Below are 23,723 nucleotides of genomic sequence, written 5' to 3' on the forward strand. Positions count from 1 at the left end.
TTTATTAGTCTGTTGTGCTCACGCTTTGAGTTCATGATGATTCTACAAGCCACAAAGCTTGTATTTTTTTATACAGAAAAATAATGCAAGTTTCCAAAACTCCTGACTTAACGTAAATCCCAAGCAGCAGTTTAAACTACTTTTCAACTTACCTCCTCACATTCAGCTCCATGAAACACCACTAAGCTGTCACATTCTCTGCATTTAGATGGAGCTCTCAGCTTTCGGAGTTTGTGTGTTTGTGCTGCTTTGGACATATTAGCATTTCTAAAAGGTCCTGGAGAATTTGCAGTTTCAGATGTCAGATCATTTAAACCTGGAGAGAATTTCTCTGTTACAGTCATTTTAATATCTACTATTGGGACAGGGTATTTATTTTGATTTTTTAGAACCCTGCTGCAGAACACAGAATTCTCTAAGTAATAGCAACTATCAAAGTAATCAAAAACAGTTCAATCACAAGGAAGCAAAACAATGCTACAGTTTATGTAATGGACACATTAACTATCAAGTAATGTTACATAAAAGTAGAATCAAAGAATCAGTTTTACATTTTTAAGTATTTCAGTTTTCTCCTATATTAATGGCCCATGAAAATGTTAGGACATTTAATTCCAACTGCCCTGCATGTTCATGCAAATTTCATTCTGTGTATTTCAAAATCCAGTACTAGAGGATGAAAGGTGACATTGTGGTTTGGCCTGTAGTGTTTCTGAAATACTTAAAAAATAATACTTTGCAGCAGGGAAAAGTTAACACACACTCAGAGCAGACCCCATATAAAATAAAAGAATCACCGATTCTCAGTCTCTTACGATAACATCAAAATAGTTTCTAGAGGATTCTAAACCAGAGTAGCAACTGGTGCTTTCTGTGACTTTTTTTTTTCCACACCAAGTGACTTAAAAGGCTATCAACAAAACTCTGTGAACCAAAATCCTTTGTTTTACAGATAAAAACTTAAAGCTAATTCATGCAGTTAGTTGCCCAGAAAGCTTCTTAAAAGCTCACGTATTGATTAAACAATACCACTACAAGTGAAATTTTTATTCATGAACATGTTACCATGCTATAAGTTTGGATCTAGATTAGTATTGTTAACTACAGGCTCATTCCTAGAAGGCAAGTATACGTTTAGGAAATAAGGACTAACTAAAGAATTTCCTAAAGGCTTTACTGAGCAAGTGCCACTGAGCAAGTTTCTAAGTACTGCAGACATCCCATAGAACTATTTCTGATAATCCAGTTATTCAGGTTTCAGTACCTGTGGCAACATTGTCTTTATACAGTCAAAATTCACTTGAAAGTTAGAAATGGTCTGGGCAAGACATTACCAAACTTGCTTATCTGAGTTGAAAAGGGTAAAATCTCAGTTATTACCCTAAACATTTGGATCCACTTTTTTTCCAATTTGCCAATTACCAACTCTCCATATCTGCGCATTTCACTTCAAAGTTTAGAAGTGATCTCGCATACCTCAGCACCACGCAGCCAATTTTAAATGCAGAAGTCTGGAGGGAATGGTTAGTGGATCATTTACGTTTACCTCAGGAGGGTGAAGACACTAGAAATGTTCAAAGGCTGCCTATATAGTTAATCTAAATGTATGAAGGCAATTCTACACCACTTCATTAAAATGACCTGAACATTATTCTTCAGCTCTCAGCCTCAAGCGGATACACACTGTATTGAAAAACAACGCTGCTGGTAATCACAGCATTGTTAATGTACTTTTCTTAAGCACATTAGAAAGAAAAACCACACCCTACAACAAAAAGCATCTTCTGGGGACTCAAGGTATGGAAGCGACATTACCACAGTCTGAAGGAGATGGTGGCTCCCTTTCATCAAGATCATCTGCAGACGACATAGTACCGGTGGAGGGTGTTCGGGGAAGTCGTCTTTTAAAATCCCCTAGCAGGTGAGAAACATTTGCAGGATGCCATAAGTATCAGTTCCACCCAACTGCTCATTTTCATTATAGGCTACGTCCAACACTTGCTAAACTAACAGCGATGTCTTCATTAATGTAAAAGAGTCAAAATAAAAGACTTCAAATTAGTATAGCAGCACGTGTAGCAGTACCTGGGCTAGCAGATGGAGAATCCATGGATCGTGACTCGCTGCTTCCCCCTGCACTTTCAGAATCACTGCACATTCCTCCACTCTGGTTGCCCACTGACCATGATCTGAATGGTGGCGGCCCCCGCATTGCTTTTAGAAAGAAAATCCACAAATTCCAAATGTCAAAGACAAAATTACATTCTTTTCTTTTTAAAGACTAATTATGATTATATTCAAAACAGGAAAATATTGCGAAAGTTACACAAACATGCAATATAGTGAAAAAACCTACAGCATATGTTCCTGTAAAAGCTTCACAACATAAGAAAATGAGTTTCAGAAACTTGCCAATCATGCTTTTGCAAAAGACCTGAAATCAATGTAGTATTTACAAAACAACGGATATTAAATTGATGAAGTTAACCAAAATAGTTCAGTACATGAGCTTGACAGTACTTGCTCTTTGAATTGCATCTCACCTTTCTTGTCCAAGAATCTAGGTACACATACAGGCAGTTTTCCATTTGTCCTTATGCTCAAGTACATAACTGTTTTTATAGGCTGCGAACTTTAAAATCCATTTTTTAAAACCCCTTCAGTGCTACATTTCTGACAGTGACACATCAAGGACCTAGTTTTTTTTCTGGTATTTTTATTTAGAGACTAAACTCCAGATGAAATCCTGAAGAAGTACCTGGGATATCCATGCTGCTGGAAGATCTCGTGTCTCCAATCTTTTGAGAACGATGATATATTGGGCTTCCCACATCATCTAATGGCTGAGCAGGAAAATCTCCTGAACACTGAGATAAGTTCCCATGTGATGTATGGACGCTGTTGGTTGATTGCTTATTAAACACCCTTCAGAAAGAAGAAAGTATTTTGAAGAGTGAATAACATAGAATTAAATGAAAAGCAATGTTGTTTTGTTGTTGTTGTGGTTTATTTTTTTTTTAATCTCTGGGCACTAAAAATGCTTCATTTAATTGCTCTTCATTAACATACACATTTGACATGTAACTATTAAAGCCCAAATTACAATAATAAAATGAATAAAATTATATACAGCATGTATATATTATATTATTTAATATATAAAAATGATAAAAAGGAGAAAGGTGGTCATTTATTTTTAATTAAATGTGCAATTTCCCAGTGTTTCTCCCCTCACTCCCCATAGATCAGCTTTTCCACATCTCTGCAAGGCACTACAACCATTATTTTGCAGACTTTGAGGAAACAGCTAATCTGTTAATCTAAAAAAAGACCAGAATAATTCAGAGGCTATTGCATCCTACTTTAATGCTTTCCTGCAAAGGATTCTCTGCCCAGCCACCGGGACCACTCGCCTATAAACATATAGGTGTTCAAACGCTGCGCTTTCTTGAAAGCACAGAAAATATATTTAAGCTGTCTGAGAGCTTACAGTCAGCCCATTGTGAAAATCTGCTCTCAAGAGCACCCTGTGGGCAAAATGGCCTGCTAGCCAAGCTTAGCAGTCAGGAAACTGTTCTTTCATCGGTTCTACCCAATCCAGCTGAAGGAAATACAGACTTAAAAATTTGCGTTTGTCCAAGCTACTGTCCCTTGAATAAATGCAGACCTAAACAATAAAAATGATCACTTCAAGAACATGAAGAATCACAAGGCTATGACAAAGAAAACAAAAGGTGGGGAGAGGGGAGGAGAAAAAAACAGAGTCCCATAAATCTTAAGCAGTAAATAGCTGGGAGAGCACACAAAGCATTTGAAATTTCATGCTCATCAGTTTCTCAGGGAGCTGCGTAGTTAAATCCCCCTCAGTCAAAGTTTATGAGTATAGCCTAAATCAGTCTTAAAAGGCAGGAAATTTACAGACAAGAACTAAGAATCTCAGCTTTAACTTTGAATTTCCTGGCTTTTGTTGGTAGAAGTCTGACTCAAGCGTTAGGGGTTTTTTTTTTATTTAGTTTCCTTTTGAAAGACGATGACGACACTTTCCTGTAGAACTGTGAAACACACAGATTGGAATGGATATTCTGGTGCTTTAGTGCCAAGATGACTATTTCACAAGTTAAAAGTGGAAAAGCATTTGAAATATTGACAAGTTGTCATCTTTTTGTCTTGTGGTCTTTACTTCCACATTAGCTTTAATAGATTAACAGTAAAAACTACTGTTTCACACATGTTGGAAAAAACATAATTAAGTTGTAACATAGGGACATGTGGACTCTAAACTTTTTTTAGTCACATTGCACGAGACAGAAATCGAGCAATGCTTCCTGGCAAAAAGTTGCCAGATGTAAACAACATGAAAAAAGGTACTGTAGCAGCAAGGCCTGCAGAAGAGGAAAACTACCTCCTCAGACTTCCTAAACCAATTATCAAATACTACTGCCACACCACGCTACAGAGTTCAAAACTTCTATTTTTCATATTAACCAGTATCTACATTAAAACAGTAACAAGTCAATTCTTGCACAACAATTGTCGATGTTTTAGTTAAGCCTTATTTCACAAAATGATATTCTGCTTTGGAATTTAAAGTCAGGTTTTAATGTCAACATTCTGTAAAATCCAGCAAAAGATGAGTTAAAGAAACAGAATAGTAAACGCCAGGATTCAGTTAATTCCTCCCAAAAATATTGTTTTACTGTTAAACACGTGTGTCTAGCATTTAATTCTAAACCAAGCAAATGCCACATGCAGTTTGGGACTCACCCGTCAACCTGGGAGCGCTGGGTTTCAAAAGAACCTGATTCAATAGGAACACCTTCCTTTGGCAAGCTTTTCACAAACTCTGAATACTGCTGACCGGGGTCATAGAGTTTGGCACTCTCACAGAGGGACTGGCAATTGACTGGAAGAGATACAACCTGAGCGTGCTGCAGCTGGAACAGGTTAACTGTTGCCTGTTGGAAGACAAAAAAATTTCAGTATTTGTAGATTATTTACTAGATATTTCACTTGCACTTTGCTCAACCCAAATTAATATCCCAACAGAAAATTATTTAAACAATAAGACTAGAAATATTCTAGAAAAATAGTCACATTTGTAGGAACAGACTTTGTGCAAAATTCCCAAAAGTCAACTGCAAAAACTTCATCTGTAGTATAGATACTAGTATCCCTCTTCTTTTTGGGTTACTGAATCCTCCAAGCAGCAAAGGCAATTCCAGTGATCAGCCCAAAAGGGGAAACCAAGATGAACAGCAAGGTTTTTTGCTACCAAAAAGGCATTTTTCATGCTCTGGAGGGAATTTAATCACCATTACAACTATGAAGTAGTTAGAGTTCCAAACCCCGGTGAGCTCCGCATCACCTTAAGACAAGAAGTGGACAAAACTCCTTGTCCCAACAGAATAGATTAACCAAACAATTTTTTTGTTAAATTACATAAAACTTCTAAAATACTTTATCACAAGGCAGAGACCAGGGAAGGGGACACTGCATGGCTGCTTCTTCAGCTGTGGGGTTCCAAAGTAGTTAGCAATCTAGATATACTTGAACTGACAAGTTTGTCTAAGCTTCCTACTGGTCTTATGGGTTGGCTTTTAGCTTGCTTGGGGGGTGGGCTGTGTATGCATTTGGTATTTTATTTTCCTTCCCTGCCCCCGCATCAAGTTGTCATCATCTCACCTAAAAGAAATATACATCTATTGGCATAAGGCACTCAAAGTTGGTTTTTTTTTTTTTCAAAAACTGTGTATGTAGATACACTGGCTTAACAAACCTTTGCTTATTTACATGCATTAAATTGATAAATTAGTCGGAATGGATCCAGCCATAATTGAGGCTGTCACCAAGATTAGGAGGCTTCATGCTGCAGTGCGTTAGTGTCCACTCTGTGCTTGAGCCCAACATCTTTGTTAATACACTGATGAAAATAATGGGAATGGGAGCCTGTACTCTTAAGCAATGGAGTAACGCTACTGCCATCGATGTTCTTAGATTTTACGAGACCGTGTAGTCAGGGTTCTTGCAAGGCAACAGCTCATAAACACCACCCCCCCCTTTTTTAAAACTCTTAACAGGAAGAGAACACCACAAACATATTAGAAGTTTAGCTTCTTTTTCTATCGGCTTGACCTCTGTCCTTTGAAAACTTTCTATGTTAAGCAGTTAATGCTACAGATAGGGCTTTCTCTTAGGCACAGATATATAAATATTGTTAAGACTAACATATTTTAAAAAGCATGCTTACAGCTTTAAGAGTAAGATCACACTGGTAAATAAGCTCCCGAAGCTGTGTTAAGACATCACTTTTAAAGCTTTCCAAATCATTTCTTTTTTCTTCAACCTCTGCCATGCTTGCCTTATAGTGTTCATTGGCCTCTTCAGCCTAGAGAAAACACAAGTATAAAGGGTTGATGGACTACAGGCCTTGATACTAGAAGCAAGTAAAAAAAACACGCAAGATGCTTGTAATTGGAGATTCCCATTTCAGGTACAAGCCCAAAAGAGCATAGCATAATTACAATTAAGTGTTATGAACAGAACGCTTACTCACATGCTCCCATTGGGAAAGCATGAGTGAAACCAGCATAAGCTTCACTTTAAAGGCAAGGAGCAAAAACCTCTTACTTTTTGAAGAGCTTCCTCTTCTAGCCTTCGTTTTTTTTCCAGTTGCTTGCTGAAATCTTTCACAAAGCTTCCACTTGAACTAAGATGTTCCTCCTCAGCACGCGCAGTGCAGGATTTTGCCTTTTCATACTCATCTTGACGCTGTGTATACAGCACCTTTGCTTTTCTTAGAGCAGCTTCTAGCTCTTGCTGCAGAATGCAACAGAAGAAAAAAAGCAAAAGAATTAATGATTTTAATTTTCCAGTTATTTGATGTGATGTTTGAAGAGGTTGTTATGCACAGGTCTGTACGCCGTGGTTCGAAGTACCGAGTCATAGAAAGATAACCTCTTACAAATAGAAGTATGTCACAAAATTGTTAGTTACATACTTCGTCCAATAAACCCTATAGATTCCACATGGGAATTTAAGTGCAGAACAGCCTAGATTGAAAGTTTCATCCTTTTGAAGAATATTAGATTGAACACTGGTAGATATGAAAGAAATACCAACCATTTTTTTCTGTTCGCGCTGCCAAAGCTCCTTGATATCTTTCCTTTGTCTATCCAATTCATTTTTCCTTCCGAGAAGAGGCTAGATAGGAAACATTAATAGAGTACATAAATGTTTATAAGCTGCACGTTTGTTCTTTTGAATAGTCTGTGCTGTTATTAAAAACCTAAACAATATCTTGGTCTTTTTCTTTAAGCTTACCTGCACAAATTTGTTAGTCTGGAGAGCAGCAGCTGTTTGTTGCCAAAGTTGATTGTTCTCAATATCATTTTGAAAAGCATTAATGAATATTGATTGGAATGGCATATAATCCTAAAATTACACACAACAAAACATTAATGTTCTCGGTAAGGTAGAGGTATGCTGACATTCTAAATGGCTGTATAATTGAACTAGATTTTCAATTAAATTTAGTAAGGTATTTACATGTGTGTGGAAGTTAGAGTTAGGTATGAACGTAGAAAATGCCTAATTTCTCAGCGATGTTTCATTTTACTAGGAAAACACTCAGAAGTCTGCAAGTCCAAATCACAAAGCATACAAGGGATTAGGAAAAAAGCATATTGTAAAAACTGTACAGCTACTCTGCATTTTCAACAAAAATAAATTTATATATCCAAATTTCCATAGGAGAGGGAAAGACAAAATACAACAGATATTTTAACCTGTTATTTACAGTATAAATCAATTCTGTATCAACTTGAAAATCCACTCCTCAACAGCCCCAAAGTTTCACTTTTGGGCAAAGCACCCAATACATATTTAGAACTTTAAAATAAAGCCCCTAAGATGTACTCACCTGATGTCCAACAACAGCTTTAGCAGTTTCAGCCATTTTTGCTAAGTTTTTAGCACATTCCACTTCTGTTAAAAAAAATTCACAGTTAATGTTTACACTGACAGTTGTACCACACGCTAAATGCTTTTTACATTCTTCCCCAGAGAGGCTACAGAGGTGACCACCTTCACTTTGCTACAGGCCTTTAATTATAGGAAATGTGTAACAGTTCTGTCCATTTCAGTGGAACAGCTACTAATTTAGAAATCACATTATTGACAGTCTGCAGCACAGAGCCCTGACAACAGATTTAATTTTATCATGACAAAGCTGATTAAATGCCAGAAAGAGCGACTCACCCAAGCTAAGCTTTTTTTCTACCCATGCGACTACATCCTTGGTATATTTTGACCATGCTTTAGCATAGGACAGGGCCGATTCAATTCCGCTGTCATTTCTTAGGAGCATGCTATCAACCTCCTCTGCTCGAAGATGTCCTGAAAAAAAACAAAGAAGTGAGTTTTAGACATGACCACACACTGAGAGCAAAGCTAGTATTAGCCAACTGTGAATGCTTAAGCAGCTCTGATCTTGAGTTGGTCTTTAATGCTAGTTGACTCTAAACAGGACTGACAGAGGTTTTAGAACAAATTAAAGGGTCATCGTATTTTATCTGGAGTAGTCATATGGTCAGCATAACTTTCTAAAAGAAAGTGACCCAACAAAGCGCCAATCATTTGATGACATACAGAAGCGCTTCAGGCCTTGGTTCTTCTTCCCCCATCCAAAAAGCAACCCAGGTTGGTTATTCACAAAAGCACAGAACCTCTGCAGTAGAAATTTTTTTGCAGTGAAGTTTTAATGGCAACAGAGGTGTAAAAAAGTGACCAAGCAACCTATTTATACCATTTTAGAAGACGAAAACACAGATACAGAATTGTGTTTATTAATATTAAATGAATTACCTACCTTGAATATCATCCCTTTCATGCAGTGAACCCCCAGACTCCACAGAAAGATTCTCAAAAGACTGGTGCACAAGAAACAAAACATGAAGTTAGCGAAGAAAAGCTCTCATTGGAACTGAGAACCTAACAAAATAAATGGCATCATCTGCCCCTTACTTTCTTTTGCAGATGAAGCAACAAACTGCTATAACACCCTCTCATCTAAGGCACGATACCTTCTAAGCTCCCATAGCTGTCGATCGAGACATAGTAAATAGCAAATAATCATTATATACCTTTAAATCGATGATCTTGAAAGGCCATGATGAAAGAGTTAATTGTTTAACAAATCAGGTTGATATTTAAGCGACCTTCAGCTTTTCTTAGATCCCCACCTATCTTTTAAAAAGCATTTCATACAGACCTAATGTCTTAGACATGTAACAGATACCATTCCACGAGCCAGTAGAATCCTGTATTTCTTCCTCAAGGGAATAAAGTTATTATTTCTCCTAAATTACTTGCAGGTGTGCACTGTAGGCACAACAGCTGACTAGTAACACTTGCTAATGAAGCCCTGACAATCAGTACAACCTGACAGAATTTAATCCAATAATAAAAGGAATTTAGGAAAAGATTTCATCCCTACCTTTGTCCTCATGCTGCATTTTGCTACCCCTTTAACTGTGCAAGTTGAACTATCTGTAGGACTGTGCCTTAAACCAGGCCACTGAACAAATTTAAACAAATGAAAAATTGACCTAGTAACAACCACCCCCTTTTAAAACAAACAAACAAACCCAACACAACCCTACATCATTTTAAATGAATACATTACTCTTGAACAGTCAGAAGCAGAGAGAAGGCAGAGGACAAAGGCTGAGAAATAGCTGCAAAAGGGCCTTAAGCGTTACAAGAACAGCTTGTTTCCATTTTAGAGTTTAGTGCTGTTTTAGTTTCAGACTTAAAGCTAAAATGGAGCACAGTAACAATGATGCAAGTAGTTCTTTTTCATTTCTTTGTTTTTTTTTAAAAAAAAACATAAATGGAAACTTATCATAAATGACAGAAATCCTTCAACAATCATTGTTTACTTCACAGCAAAAGCAGCTTTTCCACATACCAAAACACACAAGGTATTAATCATAAGTTATATTGAACAGAACCAAAATACAGTCTCAAGAACAGCTCGATTCCTGACAAAATGGAATACTAATACAATTGCTGTCTAGTAAGAGAGTTTCAGTAAATTGGAAGGGCTTTTTCAGAACAGGTGGGAAATCCATCCAAAGCTGTCTGTCAACCAAACGGTTAAACAAAAACCTGAATTTAGAGATGCATCAATATTCAGTTGCACAGAAAGCCTGAACATTCCTAGGTTTAGTTCTGATTCAGGTATAAAGTATTACTGTCTTCATGTAGATTTTAAAGTGACATACAGTTGTTAGGGAAGAACAAATAAGAAGAGAAAAAAAGCCCATACTTTATATTAACTCAGGAGGCATTTACAAGTTTTGGTCCTAAAAATGATTTCCCATTCTGTAAGGCCTAAATCATTTCAGTCCTGAGAACTGTTCACTCCTTTCCAGTGATTCGGGCAGCTAATCAGTGCTCATTCATCCATTCACATTCACCCCACTGCAAACATGTAATACCACATATTTTAAAAGCAAGCACATGGACAACTACTTTTACTTATGTCCTGTCTTTGAAAATTTAATCCTTCTCCTTTATCATGCGATGTAGATCTGAGAGCATCGAATAGCATTCAAATAGCTTGTTGAGTAATGAAAGGTCAGACATGCCTGTCTCGTCTCTTCCAATGTATTCTAAAGCTCTTCTGTTTTTAATTAAGAAATATCTTTGCTTCCACCTTGTACTTCTGGTTGCTCTCATTTTAGCCCTTGTAGTACAATTACATTTGCTAAGAGGGGGTACACATATCATTTAACTTAAGCTTCCAAGTGGAATGCCTGAACTAAAGAATGTAGACTCCCCTGCAGTCAGGACAAGCAAGATCAGCCCCCTCCTGCCCTCACCTTAGAGCAATCACCAACAGCTTGGTTAGGGAGGTCCCTAACTTAACAGGCAATTAAAATCTCTCTCCTTAATTAACCCTCAAAGCATTTACATGTTAAATTCTACCAAAATGTTATGTTCTAATCTTTTTAGGATACAGCTAAGCTGCTGTGTTCAACCACTGAATGTACACATCTACAGGAATGAAAACAGTTAATACAGCTACTTAAATACTTTGCGTTTAACTCCTCCTAACACTCAGCTCTTAGTCAGCCTCCACATTGCTCTCTGAATTGCAAATCAAAGTGAAAGGCTTCATCTGTTAAATGTGTATTTATTTGCCTGAATGAAAATGCACTTAAAGACAGATTTCCAAGAAGTTGAACCATATTATCCTACCTCCTCCAAAACTTATAATTGTTCCCTTCCACATTAGGAAAAGCAAATGACACTACAGAAAAGGGCTTTTGAATATAAGCTGGTGACTTCTGGAGTGTCTAAAATAGAATTCCTTCTTCATTTTGCTATATTCTAATTTCCCCTTGGTCTTTCCCCACCCCCATGTCTAGAAGAATGATTTTTAGCCAAACATTCACTTCACAATACAATATATGGGACCATCTTGTTCCACAGGAATACATTTTTGCATTGCAAAAACATTACAAGATTAAAATGCTGACAAATTCAGCACCTTCCTTCTGCTGGTGAACCGATTAGCTGAAAGAGTACTTGTTCAAATCACCTCATTTCAGTTACATGAGATGCTGGCTTCTATGTTATTTTATTTCATCCTTTTTATCAGCAACCTAATCACCTGATTCTAAGTCTGCTCCACCAGTTTTCCGAGTGCCCTCCTTCCCCTCCGTCTTGTTTGCGAAGGTGAGTTTTGTAGCAGCTACAGTAGAACTTCTGTGATCATCCATCATTCTCACATGTGTTATCATAGCGAATATCTAAAAAGACTACTTCTCAGCTGTAGCTGCGCAGCGTTGCTACAATCAAGCCGTGTGAAGGAATGAAGTAGGTTTCAACAGAGTCTTTAAAAACCCCCACAATCTAAAATTGTTGTCCCTGCTACAACTTCACTTGTCATACATACCAATTACCAACTGCATTTTCCTTGCATGTAACTTTTAATTTGACTTGATTTACTTGAAAGTCTGCTTCTAGATACACAAAAAATCAGAACAGATTTTTGTACTGCACATTTTAAAATTTCACCTTCAAAGTTTTTGAAGGGAGTTTAAAACGCTAACATTTTTCTTTGACTACCTACAAGTTGACAGTGCTATTTTAGTTCTTTTAGTTAATTGTTGTTGAAACAGCTACAGAACAAACTGGGCTTTGGAAGAAGAAAAGATTATTTTGTAATGAGTATTAGTTGAACCTTTAGCTTCTAGGTCTAACAAGGTCTATTCTAACTACTCGAGTGTGAAAATCATTCAAGTATCTTACTTCTAAGGATTGAGTTCTTAACCAATTAAAAAATCTTAAATACAGTTGCAGCAGGTTATCATTTATATATTTGAACACTAGTCCCTTTGAGTCATCCCTGGCATTTAGAACATTCAGTATCTGAACCCTTGAATGCATTTTTTTCATAGGTTTCATCTTGTTTTAACACTCCGAAGACTCTAAGTGTCCCAGCCACATGTTGCACATAGTTTAAGTGGAAATGAAAATCTCCCTTAAAAGATATTCCATACTCCAAGAGAACGTGTTTAGCCTACCCGACTTCTCCGAGATACAGGAAGTCCCAATGACGAGCCATTGTCTACATCTCCCATAAGGAAGTCTGAAACACTGCCAGAAAAACAAATAATCATGTTACTTCATTACTTTACCTCACCAAGCAATTTCAGATCACTGAGAACAAAAATTCAGATTGCATTTCTAATATCCTTTAAAAGTTCTGATAACGATTTTTATCTTACGTTCTCTCCAATTTCTATACTGTCATCGTTTTCCTTGTTAGGAAAAAAACAAACACCCAAAGCAGTAAAATTGTTGTGGATATGGTTAATTTAAATTAGTTTATCAGCTAATATTTGTCCAAAAGAAAACTAAATTTTTTGTGGTTGTTTAGTCTTCATTTGATTGAGCACCACTGTGCTCCTTAAAAACTTCTGGATTCCAACTTACACGTTTCCAAAGGTGAATGCCAATGTTTCAATGGAAGAAAAGATTTCACTGAAGAGTTCTCGTTTGTTTTCTTCATTAACCTCTTTGAAGTTCACCGCTTCGGGGAAAAAAAAAAGGAAAACCAAAGGGTGAGAGGTGGGGTCAATCAAGCAAGTTTACTAGGCCTAAAGGCAAATTTTATACACAAAAAGTCTCCTACAGAACAAGCGACATTACACTTTCCTGAACAATTGGCGAAACAGTTCTAGAGAAGATTAGTAAGAGAGTAAAGACGAAAGGAAAGAAATTAACACAATCCAGATGCTTCCCATGCTGAAATCAGATTACTCTCTCACTTCCTACACGTTCCCACCTCAGCAGCCGCTTTGTGTGGGAACATGATGGTAATGCGAGGGGAAGAGAAACACAGTCATTTACCAGCGAGAGTCAAATCACGCAGCAGCACCACCACAAAGCAGCTCACAACTGCCATCAAAATATTTCAAAACATGTTTCTTTTCTGGGTAGATGTTTCCGAAGTCAAGACAGGAGCAGTAGTTTATGGGGTGCTCCGCCCCCCCAAACTGTACGTGATCCTGTCTATGTATCCAGAACACAGGATTTCTGGCTTGAGTGCAAACAGAAAGCTATCAAAAGGTAGTGTCCATTGCAAAACCTTTTAATTAATAGCTCTACAGTCTGGCAAAAGCCCCTCACTTTTGCATGTTAAAAGTGAGGAAGAAACTCAGCATAACTATTGTTGTTCCAAAATAGAAAAAGGAGCGTTCCTGGACAAATTAGATGGTTTAAACTGGTGATCAAGTATTTATCCACTCAACACTAAGCCTTTAACATGCTTAAATGACAAACTGGAATAATGAGACAAGAAGAATGAATCATCGAGACTTTCTGTGAACAACTACTGGACAAGGGGGAGGAGGGAGAAAGGAGAATACAAAAAGCACAATCATTTTTGCCTGTTTCCAGCTTAACTTGATCATTGGTGACTGGGCAATTTTTTGTAGAGAATTTGTGTATATGCCTCTGAGCCGATGCTGAGCCCTCTGGATGGAAGTTTTCCCAATTTTATATTGCAAGAAGTGACAATTTCACATTAGTATTTATTTTTTAAAAGTTTTAATTTTTTAAGCGATGCAGTATTCTTAATTATCTAGATGCCTAAATTACACTTACACTCATCAGTTTCGGAGATACTGCGGTGACACACAATACAGCTATTTGCCCCACTCACCACTTTTTGCAAGACCTGTGATAATGTTAATTTATGTATCCTCCTTACATTTCAAGTAGAAATATGGAAATAACGGACCGCAATGACTTCTAGAAGTAGCAAAAATTAAGTCACAGTAATACGCTGCCCATCCTATACACATTTTCTTAGCAAATTAAAGTAACAGACTTCAATCTTAAGTATTCAAACTTCCTGCCAGGTGCCTAAACACTAATGTGTAACAAACAAAGAAAGTACAGTAATCTGCTCCCCCATTAGACTTCCTTTGTGAAAGGAAAAGTTTTTAACCAGTAAATTAACACAGTTGAATCCATTCCTTTTTACACAGCTGCCAAAAGGCCTGATCAACATTTTTATAACAATTATTCCTATGCAAAGCTATTACAGAAAATATGTATTCTTCTCATGGGCTATTTTCACAATTACTTACAGATCTGGAAGAATGTGTTGTAATAAGCCTACAGCAAAAAAAAATCGCCACGTATTACAAAAATATTAACCGTCTGTTGCCACAGCTCACTGCTAAATTAAGGCTTCTCCTACCTCTTCATTCTTCTACGCTTCGTAATTACATTTAAAAAAATGCCTCTGACACCTTTGTTTGAAATGAGATTCAGTAAAGCTCATAGATGATCATTTTAACAACTCTGTAAATATTAGTGGATTTTTTATTTTTATTTTTTTAAAATTCAGATTAGTTGAAAACCTCAGCTTTCCAGAGCTAATGCTGCTTATAAATCTAAACTTTGGCTTCCAAACCATTAAGCATCAACAGTTACTGCAAGATCTATTGATTACCAGCCACTAATGACTGGAAAAATCATTTGAGTGCCGGCATGAAATGCAAACTGCTTCAAAATTAAAAGGACCCAACAAAAACTCTCTATACATTCAAAGCACTTACCACTGAAACATTTGTATATCCATTAGCTGCAGCGTCTTCAGAGAAAGAGCACTTCTTTCACTTTGCTAATGAGACATTAATATAGATAGCCTCTCCCTAAAGAAATGCTGTCTCTTTCGCTCTGCCTTCCTGTTGCAGGGCAAGTTAAGCTTTACACTTTATACACCAGAGAAATCCTTTCTTTTCAGTATCCATCACAAATGGAGTAACCAATCTCAACCTTTTCAGAATTACCACTTCCCCAAAAAAAGGTTAGTCCAAACTCTTAGTAACTCAGTGAAATACAAACAGCTTTCTTCTAGCTTACTACCCCTGGAATGCTGATGTACTTAACATCAACTTTAAAGCATGCACGCTCTTTCCCCAGGACATCCTGACTGCACACAATAGCTACTGACAACAATGAACTATAGTAATCTTTCCATGTCTGGAAATGACAGCTATCTATAGTTGTAAAGATTTCAAAGCAGGTATACAACTTTACAGCACTTTTAAGTAAGACTTCAGATGGCACATAATGAACTTTTAAAAAAGATCATATGATGGCAATACATTAAAATCCGGAATCCAGTAACTGAAATGCAAGCCTAGCTTGCGTTAAAGTGGATCTGTAGTTCCAAAGCTAGCAAAGCTGTCTACAAACTGAGGTGAGTTTGGCAACCTCCTCAAAATGCTGCAAGACACTGCCAAGTTTCAACTCTTGGGTTATGCCATCAAACGCTTTCCTAATCAAGCACACAACAGGCTGGGGAACCAACAACAGCCATGGAATTTTGGAAACCAGAACCCCAGAAGCTGAAGCAGGGCCTGAGGACGTGAGCAATGCTTCTGAAACTACGGCTGTCAGCTGTCAAGACCGAAGCGGAACCAGGGCCTTTAAAAGATGATGCTTAGACAGATCACTGCAACCACAGCATAGCACACAAGGTTCTACGATGCTCTCTTGTACCCTTCCAGTCAAATCAAGACAGCGCAGCCCAGGAAACCCAGGGGACACAGCCATGCCGGAGTCTGCAGGAGTTTCCTTGCTTCCTGCTCCCCCCTCCCCACAGACACGTGCAGGACTGGCAGCAACAAAGCTACCTTGCCAGCTGTCTGCAGAGCCTGGACAAGCCTAAACTACACCAGCTCACAGAATTTACTCTGCGGGACAATCTTCTCATACCCCATAGACAGATAACACCATTTATTTCCTTAGACAGGAATCCATCTTCATTCCATACTTTACTACCTGACTTTTAAGCAGTAAGCAACTGGCTGACTTGTTGGAACTGAATACCTTTGCAACCAATTTTCTGTCCTTGAACTCCCAACAATGCTTTCAAGAACCTTTCAGAACTATTTCAAAAGCAAAACCACCACCCAAGCAACCAAAAACCCAACCAAGACCAAAACCTACTTCCCTCTCCCAAAAAGACAACTTGTAATACTTATTACCTCACATCTTTTAAAAAATGTGTTTAAAAAAAAAAAAAAGAGTAAAGAGTACTAGTATGCAGATTAGAAAGGAAGAGGAGCAGAATTCTTGGGATCTCAGAGCTAGAGAGGACCAGCAGGCTGGCTGTCCAGGCCCCACTGTTCTACTTTTAGTTTTCTGTGCCTGTACTTACTAGAGGCTAAAGCCTCCTCAGCTCTAGCTGGACACCAACAAGTCAAGTTTGAGGAACTCTTTCCTACTCCCTCCATAATAAATTTTTTTTCTGAATGTGGTGCTTGAGGATATGGTTTAGTGGTGGACTTGGCAGTGATAGGTTAGCAGTTGGACTCGATGATCTTAAGGGTCTTTTCCAACCTTAACAATTCTATGATTCTACATCACAGATACACCAACAAAACTGAAATTACTTTACCTTGCTAGAGGTATTTAACTTTGATGCAGAACCATTAGGGGAAAAAAAATACCTAAAAGGGAACTTCTACAAGACAAGTGCTATTTTCAGCTTCACCAGGAATCTGCATTCAATCTAGTGATTCAGTTAAGCCAGAAGGTGCAATTTTGAGCAAGAGAACAGTATAAACTTGAACTCAGCATGGGATCAGGAGAACCATGTACTCTGGGGACATCAACTATTTAAAGACATTAAGTGGAGAAATAACAACTGAGTACGATTGCGTGCCAGACTGGGAAGTGACTTCCAGAAATAGGAGTCTAAACAGGTTCCAGGCAAGACGCTACACTAAGTCTCAATTCTTCCACATCAAGCGAGGGGCCATTTAAAAGATATGCTTTACAAAGCACTTGAGTAAGCACGTATAACTAGTAGGGTCCAGGCAAAGAGGCCTGGTGAACCATGTCATGTCCAAGATATAACCAGAGAAATGAAGGGTTTTTTCACCTACATTTTCCTCCAGCCTCAGTCTAAGATGGTAAAAGACTCTCATCATCTGTTCTGCCAAACATCATTTGCCATGGCAAGATTAAGGTAACATGCTATAGCTAGTTTTTCCTTCAATCTGTCCAAACTGAAAAGCATTAGGCATCCAAAGCAGAGCTACAAGCACATCCATGTAATTCCCAGCGAAGGATCTGAGAAATAGCTGAGAAGCTTGATGGACGGGCACAAGCACTAATTTTTGCTAGCATTCAAAATACTCCCACTCACAATAATTTGAAGAGGATGGTCTGTCTGCACTGGACATTCATTACATTTAAATCACAGTGCAACTTGTCATACTTAGGACAATATTTGACATACCAGAGTCACTGATAGGCTCTGGTTTCAAAGTTATTGTGATTTCATTAAGAGCAAAGACAGCCATTTGTTAAAATAACCATTTGCCTGTTCCATGAAATTCCAAATACAAACTAGATTTGAAACCCTGGCATTATGCAAAGATTGAAAAAGGTCTTTCTAGAACATAAGCCAGTTATGCTTCTATTTCTGAAGGGGAGAGGAACAACCCCACATGTAAATTCCAGCTTGTTTCTATTTCATCCTTTCCTAAATAAACAGCAGAAATTTTCCATGCCAGGTTAATCTTCTTCCTAGTCATAAATCTGACTACAGATACAGAGTGCTTCCGTGTCTTTTTATAGTTCTGTCCTCCAATGACAAGAAACAGATGAGTCAGATTAACTTTTTTCATAATGTCACACTAACACAGGCTGGGAAGACAGAGGAAAAAGGATACTGGTTCTGTCTTACCAGCTCCTCACATTCTTGTAGCTTCCTGTTTATTCAAAAGTTACATCTCTTCTAATGAAATAACTGCAGCTGAAATCCTGTGAACCTATGTGTTACTGACAGGCCCCTGTAAGCAAACTTGAGGTCTGATATGCTTACAATTCACCACAACATGCTGTATTTTTAACTTCAGCTTCCTCAGCTCCAGTTGTACACTTCAGTTTGAATACAAACACGGAGGAATATGATCCTCACACAAAAACCAGCTGTAAAAACTAAACAGGTGCTAAACTGACTTCACATTTACCACAGGTTATGCTGGGGGCAGGCAGACCATTTTAATACAGCAAGGGTTTTGGTGTTCTCAGAGAAGTAGGACCAAAGTACCAGTTGCAAAGAGCTGAAGCCCCCTGACTCCCCGTATCCATCTCCAGACGCATGAGGAATGCAATACATGGCTGAGCAAACTGATAGGCATTACTGAAGTCTTCACATGAAAGCACATATTTGTATCAAAGGCTACAAGTACTGAGGCAGGACTGACCGAGACCACCTTCTATAGGGCGATCTGGAGCTCCTTTTCCTTGCGAGGCCAGGTCACACAGCGCTGGATCGCAGGAACAACAGTTCGCCGTAAAGTGAGCTTGTGTTTGCTTTAACCAAACAATCAGTTTATGCCAGCCGCTCCGTTCTAGGCCCAGAACGTACGCTGCTTCCGCGGCAGATGAATAACTCATGGAGAAATTAGTGAGAATGCTATGAACAGCGATGGCATGCCATAATCTTTCATTCCATCAGAAAACACTTTTTATCTATTTATTCAAGCTGGAAGAACACACTTGTATCAGATCAGCACTGTGCACAACATCATCACTGTACTTTGGATCCTGTAGCAGGAGACCTAAAGTTAAGTTTTCAGTACTGTCAAACCACTGCCAATGAGAAAATTATTCACAGAGTAACATAACCAAGTGGGGGAAAAAGCCAAAACCTGAGCTCAGTTCCACCTCAAGGACAAAGACTGTTACCACAACAAAAATCAATCCTTTCATGCCTTTTTTCCCTTGAGTGGTTTCTCAACATACAAGATTATATTTGAGATAGTTCAGGTGAGCTATGGCTGAATGCAGACTTTTCAGATGTACCTGAAGTATGGTCTTATAGCTTGAGCCGCTTGAGCACATTTGACAGAAAACCAGAAGACATGACTGTACTGCTTCTGTTTCAAGAGGCATTCTTACAAAATAGGGAGGAGTAACTTTCAAAATTCTGTAATTATACAATATGCACAGTGCTTTCCTAACAGGAGTTTTTCTTTCAATATAGAAAATAACGCAATCCCTCCGTGACTGCAGCTCCTCAAACTCAATATATGTGAACTCTACAGTGAGTGAACTCTACAATGCAAATGTTAGTAGCTAATTTCAAGTGCAAACGTATTTATTATATGAATAAAATCTGTTTGGGGGGGAGAAGCTGACAAGTGTTTGTGAGTCTCTCCATTGCCAAAAAAACCACTTAATACTGATGTTACTTCTTCTGCTCACTATCAAGAGAAATGAATGAATCCTAAAATAACTATTCAAAGAACAGCTACTCATAAAACCAGGCAGAAACAGATGCATATACGAAAATGTATGAGCCACCAATGCATCTGCTGAGGGTTCAGTACTACTGAAACTGTATGATGGAACAGCGTGCACCAAGAAAAGAAAAAAAAAAAAAATATGTGTGGCATCAAATTCAGAAGGCTGCAAGTACTCTGGAGGAATGGATTACGTAATTCAACGAAGTGCTTAGGTCTCCACTTCAGAAGTAGAAGGGTAGGAGGGCGAATACATAAATCTAGATCTGGAAAACTGGTTCAGCACTAGAACTACAAAAAGTGACCTTGGACTTATCATGGACTTTAAATCGAACACAAAAATTGACAAAAAGGCCAACGTGATTATGGAATCAATCAACAATGTTACCACGTGAGAAAGGGAATGTAATTGCACAGCTTTAGTCTGTAACGGCAAACTTGGACAGTATATACAGAGATCAATTTATTGCATATCAAGTACAACCTTGATAAACTATGTAGCCCAGAGAGAATAGATTTACTGCAATAGTTTTTGGAAACATGAGTTAGCAAAGGTTGATGCAGTCTAATTTACTTACATACCTTAAACCAGTTCTCCTCAACATCCCTTAATTTAAAGAAAGAACCTGTGCCCACTGGAATTAGAGGGGAGTGGAGACACACAGTAATCTTACCATAGCACTTAAGCATGGAAACAGCTTGTCCAAGAGGGACATAGAATTATGTTTGCTAAATATTTAGCCTGTTCTCACATGTAAATATCTGATTACGGTTGTACACATGTACTTAACTCTTCCTGAGACCAACAAGACAAACGACAACCTCTTGGGGACACCCTCTGCATTTCTACTGTTACATACAATTCTCTAAAGCAAATTCAGGAATTGCAGTTATAATCCTGTGGTCATTTCAAATACCAGTGACAGATCTATAGGAAACTCTACATGTAGCAGGAAGAAAACGCAGAGTGAGCTGCTAGTACCTGCCAAGATCAAATAAACTGGCAAAAGAAAGGAATAATCCATAAAAAGCTTGGAAGAATACAAGATAAAGAAATCAGGCAGCTAAACAAGTTTACATTTTAACTGATATTCCTACTTTACTGAATCAGCAGTATATATTCAGACATACTAAGATTATTAGGAAGCAAGGGGAAAAACCCTAGAACAAAGAGAAAAACTACATTATATATCTCTTAAGGAAGATGTTCCACACGATTTAACACAGGCTAGAGCTGGAGATTTAACCCTACTCCTCAAAGCGTTCTCCATGCCACACAGAAGAAACTGTACTGGTTCCACAGTAATATACCAGACACATTCCAGAGTAGGGAGAGCTGCAGTCAAAGGGTCAAAGGCTACCCAGAGAAGAAACAGTTATGGTTTACGGGACTGGCAATTGTGTGCTTCACCATTTGCATTCTTTTGACACGCAGAGAACTGCGACAGCAAAGGCCAGCCATAGAAAGTATTAACGTGTATGTCTGCAAGGATTTTTTATTGCCCTTCACACCTTTACCACGCTCATGATCTGTTTGTGGAATTCATAACTAAGTGTTAGGCCATTCAGATTTGGATTGCTCATTTAGGTATTTCTTCACATGATATAAATACAACATCATCCCCACAAATTCACAGAATTACGCAAAGGTTTTTTCCAAATCCCTAAGTGGGTAAATGCGAGGTTTATCATTCTGTGATACACAAGATCAAAGGCTTGTGCTTTTGGAATTCGGTGTAGGTCTGCAGCTAGCTTCCTATAAGCAGAATTTTATTATTTTATTAAAGCAACAGGGGAACAAGCTATTTAGTATTACTTTTCACTTAGGAAAAGTATTTTTTAACAAGTGTAAAGGTATTACTCGTAAAAAAACACATTTCTTCTGTATGCATAGAAACCTATAACTCCAAGCCAGAGTCAATCAAGTCACTAATTACAATTTTCCAAGAATACGAAAGATAGTAATTCCTTACCTTTTACTTTTGCAATTACTGTTCCTGCAGCACTAAGAATATCAACTGAGTTGAGAGTCTGATGTTTATTTATCACTGCTTTTAAAACACGTAGCAACTCCCCCAGGCGTTCATGTACCACCTGATGCAGGCCATCCTGATTTTCTGCAAAAAGTAAAGGAGAAGCTACATTAAAATTGTGACTTAATGCCCAAATGCATTACAAACCACTTCAATGGTATTCAGCCGCACTGATGTCTAGGCCATATAGAAGCTGGGCCTGCTTAGAACAAAGAAATGGTTAAAAAAAGTTATACTAGCATTTGCCAACAGTTTACTTGCAATTTTGTATGCTGTTTACATATAAACTCACTTCTCCCCAAAATCAAGCAAGTATACTTTAAGAACAACTAAACAAAAAGGGACTCTATACCAATACCTGAAGGTTTCTGAATTGAACCATCATCAATCTTTTTTTCATGTCATCAACTACCATTTTGACAATTACATGTATTCAAAAAAGAATATGAACAAAAGCAGATTTGGATTGTTCCTTAGATATTTCTTTACCCAATACAAATTCAACACCACTTCTGTATATTCATAAAATTAAACAAAGATTTTTGGCAAATGTTGGCTAGCTTTTAACTCAAGTGTCGGTCAAATCTTAAGCATCTTTGGACTATAAGCCTAAAACTACACAGGTCTGTCTTTAAGCACATCAGTCCTGGTAAAGAAGTTGAACACCTGAATTATTCTGTAGAATTAGGCCTAATGAGAAAAATTCTCAAACAAGCACACATACAGCGTAATAATTTTTACAGCATATGGCTCTTGCTGTGTGCCCCTAAATCCTGTCCGTCCCCCCCCCATTTTAAAAAAAATAGTTCTTGTTGCATGCACGGCACAGGTTAAACCACAAGCTCTTCTGTTCTGTTACAGAAGAGGTGCTGGTGCACGGAATTAAAGTTTCACATGCGCTAGAGTGCTGCGTTGCAAGTTGTGGTAAAAAGCATTCAAATTCAGGAAAGTCTAGCTTATGAAAAAGAAAAAGAGGATCTAATACAAGCTGACTCACTTCCCCACCAAGCAAAAAGGAATGGCAATTCTGTGTTGTCTGTGGCCGTGATAACAAACAGGTCAATACAGACAATTACAGTACAGTGCAAATTCATCCAGTGTTACTCAGAGAACAGTTTCAGATCTGAGGCATTTTGTTCTGGCTACAAGCCATTATATTTAGTCTAGAGGCACCTAAATTTTTCTGAGGAACAACAAAGTACAATATTACACATCAGCACAGTATATCCCTACTGCCAGGTGGGGGGATCATATACAAATTGTATGTGATTGTATCAGGTGCAAAAGCAAGCCTTCTAAGGACCCCTGTGTGCTGCAGGATTTATCTCCCTAGATGTGAAATATCAGGAGATTTTTTTTCAACTCAGACTAGCTTATGCACAGTCCAAGGAAAAACCTTGACTCAGGAAGTGGACTAAGGCAAAACTTTATCTACCATTCACCAGAATGTTGCATGTTTTTTCCTGCTGGAGGGGAGTTGGAAGCTCTATCTGTAACAAGACACACAGAAGTCTATGAAAACACATCTTGCACAGCAGTAATTTAAAAAAGCTCTATGTAATTTGTTCAAGAAACACAGTTGTGGCTTTAGCTTCATTTACTTGTATACATAATGGTTTTTAACTGAGGACTCAAACACAGCAAATGCAAAAGAAACCGTCAAGAGGCTGGTACTAAACGTGGCTATGATTCAGTACATACCGATTAGTAGCAGAGGTAGTTTACAACAAACACACATTGATCTAAAGGCATACTATAGCTCAGAGTTTGGAACTTAATGGGGAAAGCAATCCAGGCTTGAAGCTGTTTCCATACAAGCAACAATAGCAGAAGCTGGGAC

The 23,723-nt window shown here is 38.0% G+C and overlaps 1 protein-coding gene across 5 annotated transcripts in view; it reads right to left on the reverse strand.

Annotated features, from left to right (window-relative positions):
- Positions 1-23,723, reverse strand: part of ARHGAP29 (Rho GTPase activating protein 29) — a 52,882-nt gene that overhangs the window by 6,659 nt on the left and 22,500 nt on the right. For 2 of the 5 annotated variants that reach the window (XM_064455535.1, XM_064455531.1), the window contains exons 3-17: positions 21,824-21,967; positions 13,006-13,102; positions 12,594-12,666; positions 8,867-8,927; positions 8,257-8,394; positions 7,919-7,983; positions 7,321-7,431; positions 7,120-7,200; positions 6,628-6,816; positions 6,248-6,385; positions 4,765-4,955; positions 2,759-2,925; positions 2,086-2,214; positions 1,816-1,914; positions 153-316 (exon numbers count right to left, since the gene is read on the reverse strand). In XM_064455535.1, coding sequence (XP_064311605.1) covers positions 153-316; positions 1,816-1,914; positions 2,086-2,214; positions 2,759-2,925; positions 4,765-4,955; positions 6,248-6,385; positions 6,628-6,816; positions 7,120-7,200; positions 7,321-7,431; positions 7,919-7,983; positions 8,257-8,394; positions 8,867-8,927; positions 12,594-12,666; positions 13,006-13,102; positions 21,824-21,967 — 1,847 coding nt within the window. Of the gene's footprint in view, positions 1-152; positions 317-1,815; positions 1,915-2,085; positions 2,215-2,758; positions 2,926-4,764; positions 4,956-6,247; positions 6,386-6,627; positions 6,817-7,119; positions 7,201-7,320; positions 7,432-7,918; positions 7,984-8,256; positions 8,395-8,866; positions 8,928-12,593; positions 12,667-13,005; positions 13,103-15,140; positions 15,465-21,823; positions 21,968-23,723 lie in introns of those variants that run through there. The other 3 variants (XM_064455533.1, XM_064455534.1, XM_064455536.1) reach the window with 3 other exon arrangements.

Source organism: Phalacrocorax carbo, chromosome 6, assembly GCF_963921805.1.
Source record: "Phalacrocorax carbo chromosome 6, bPhaCar2.1, whole genome shotgun sequence".
NCBI lineage: Eukaryota > Metazoa > Chordata > Aves > Suliformes > Phalacrocoracidae > Phalacrocorax > Phalacrocorax carbo.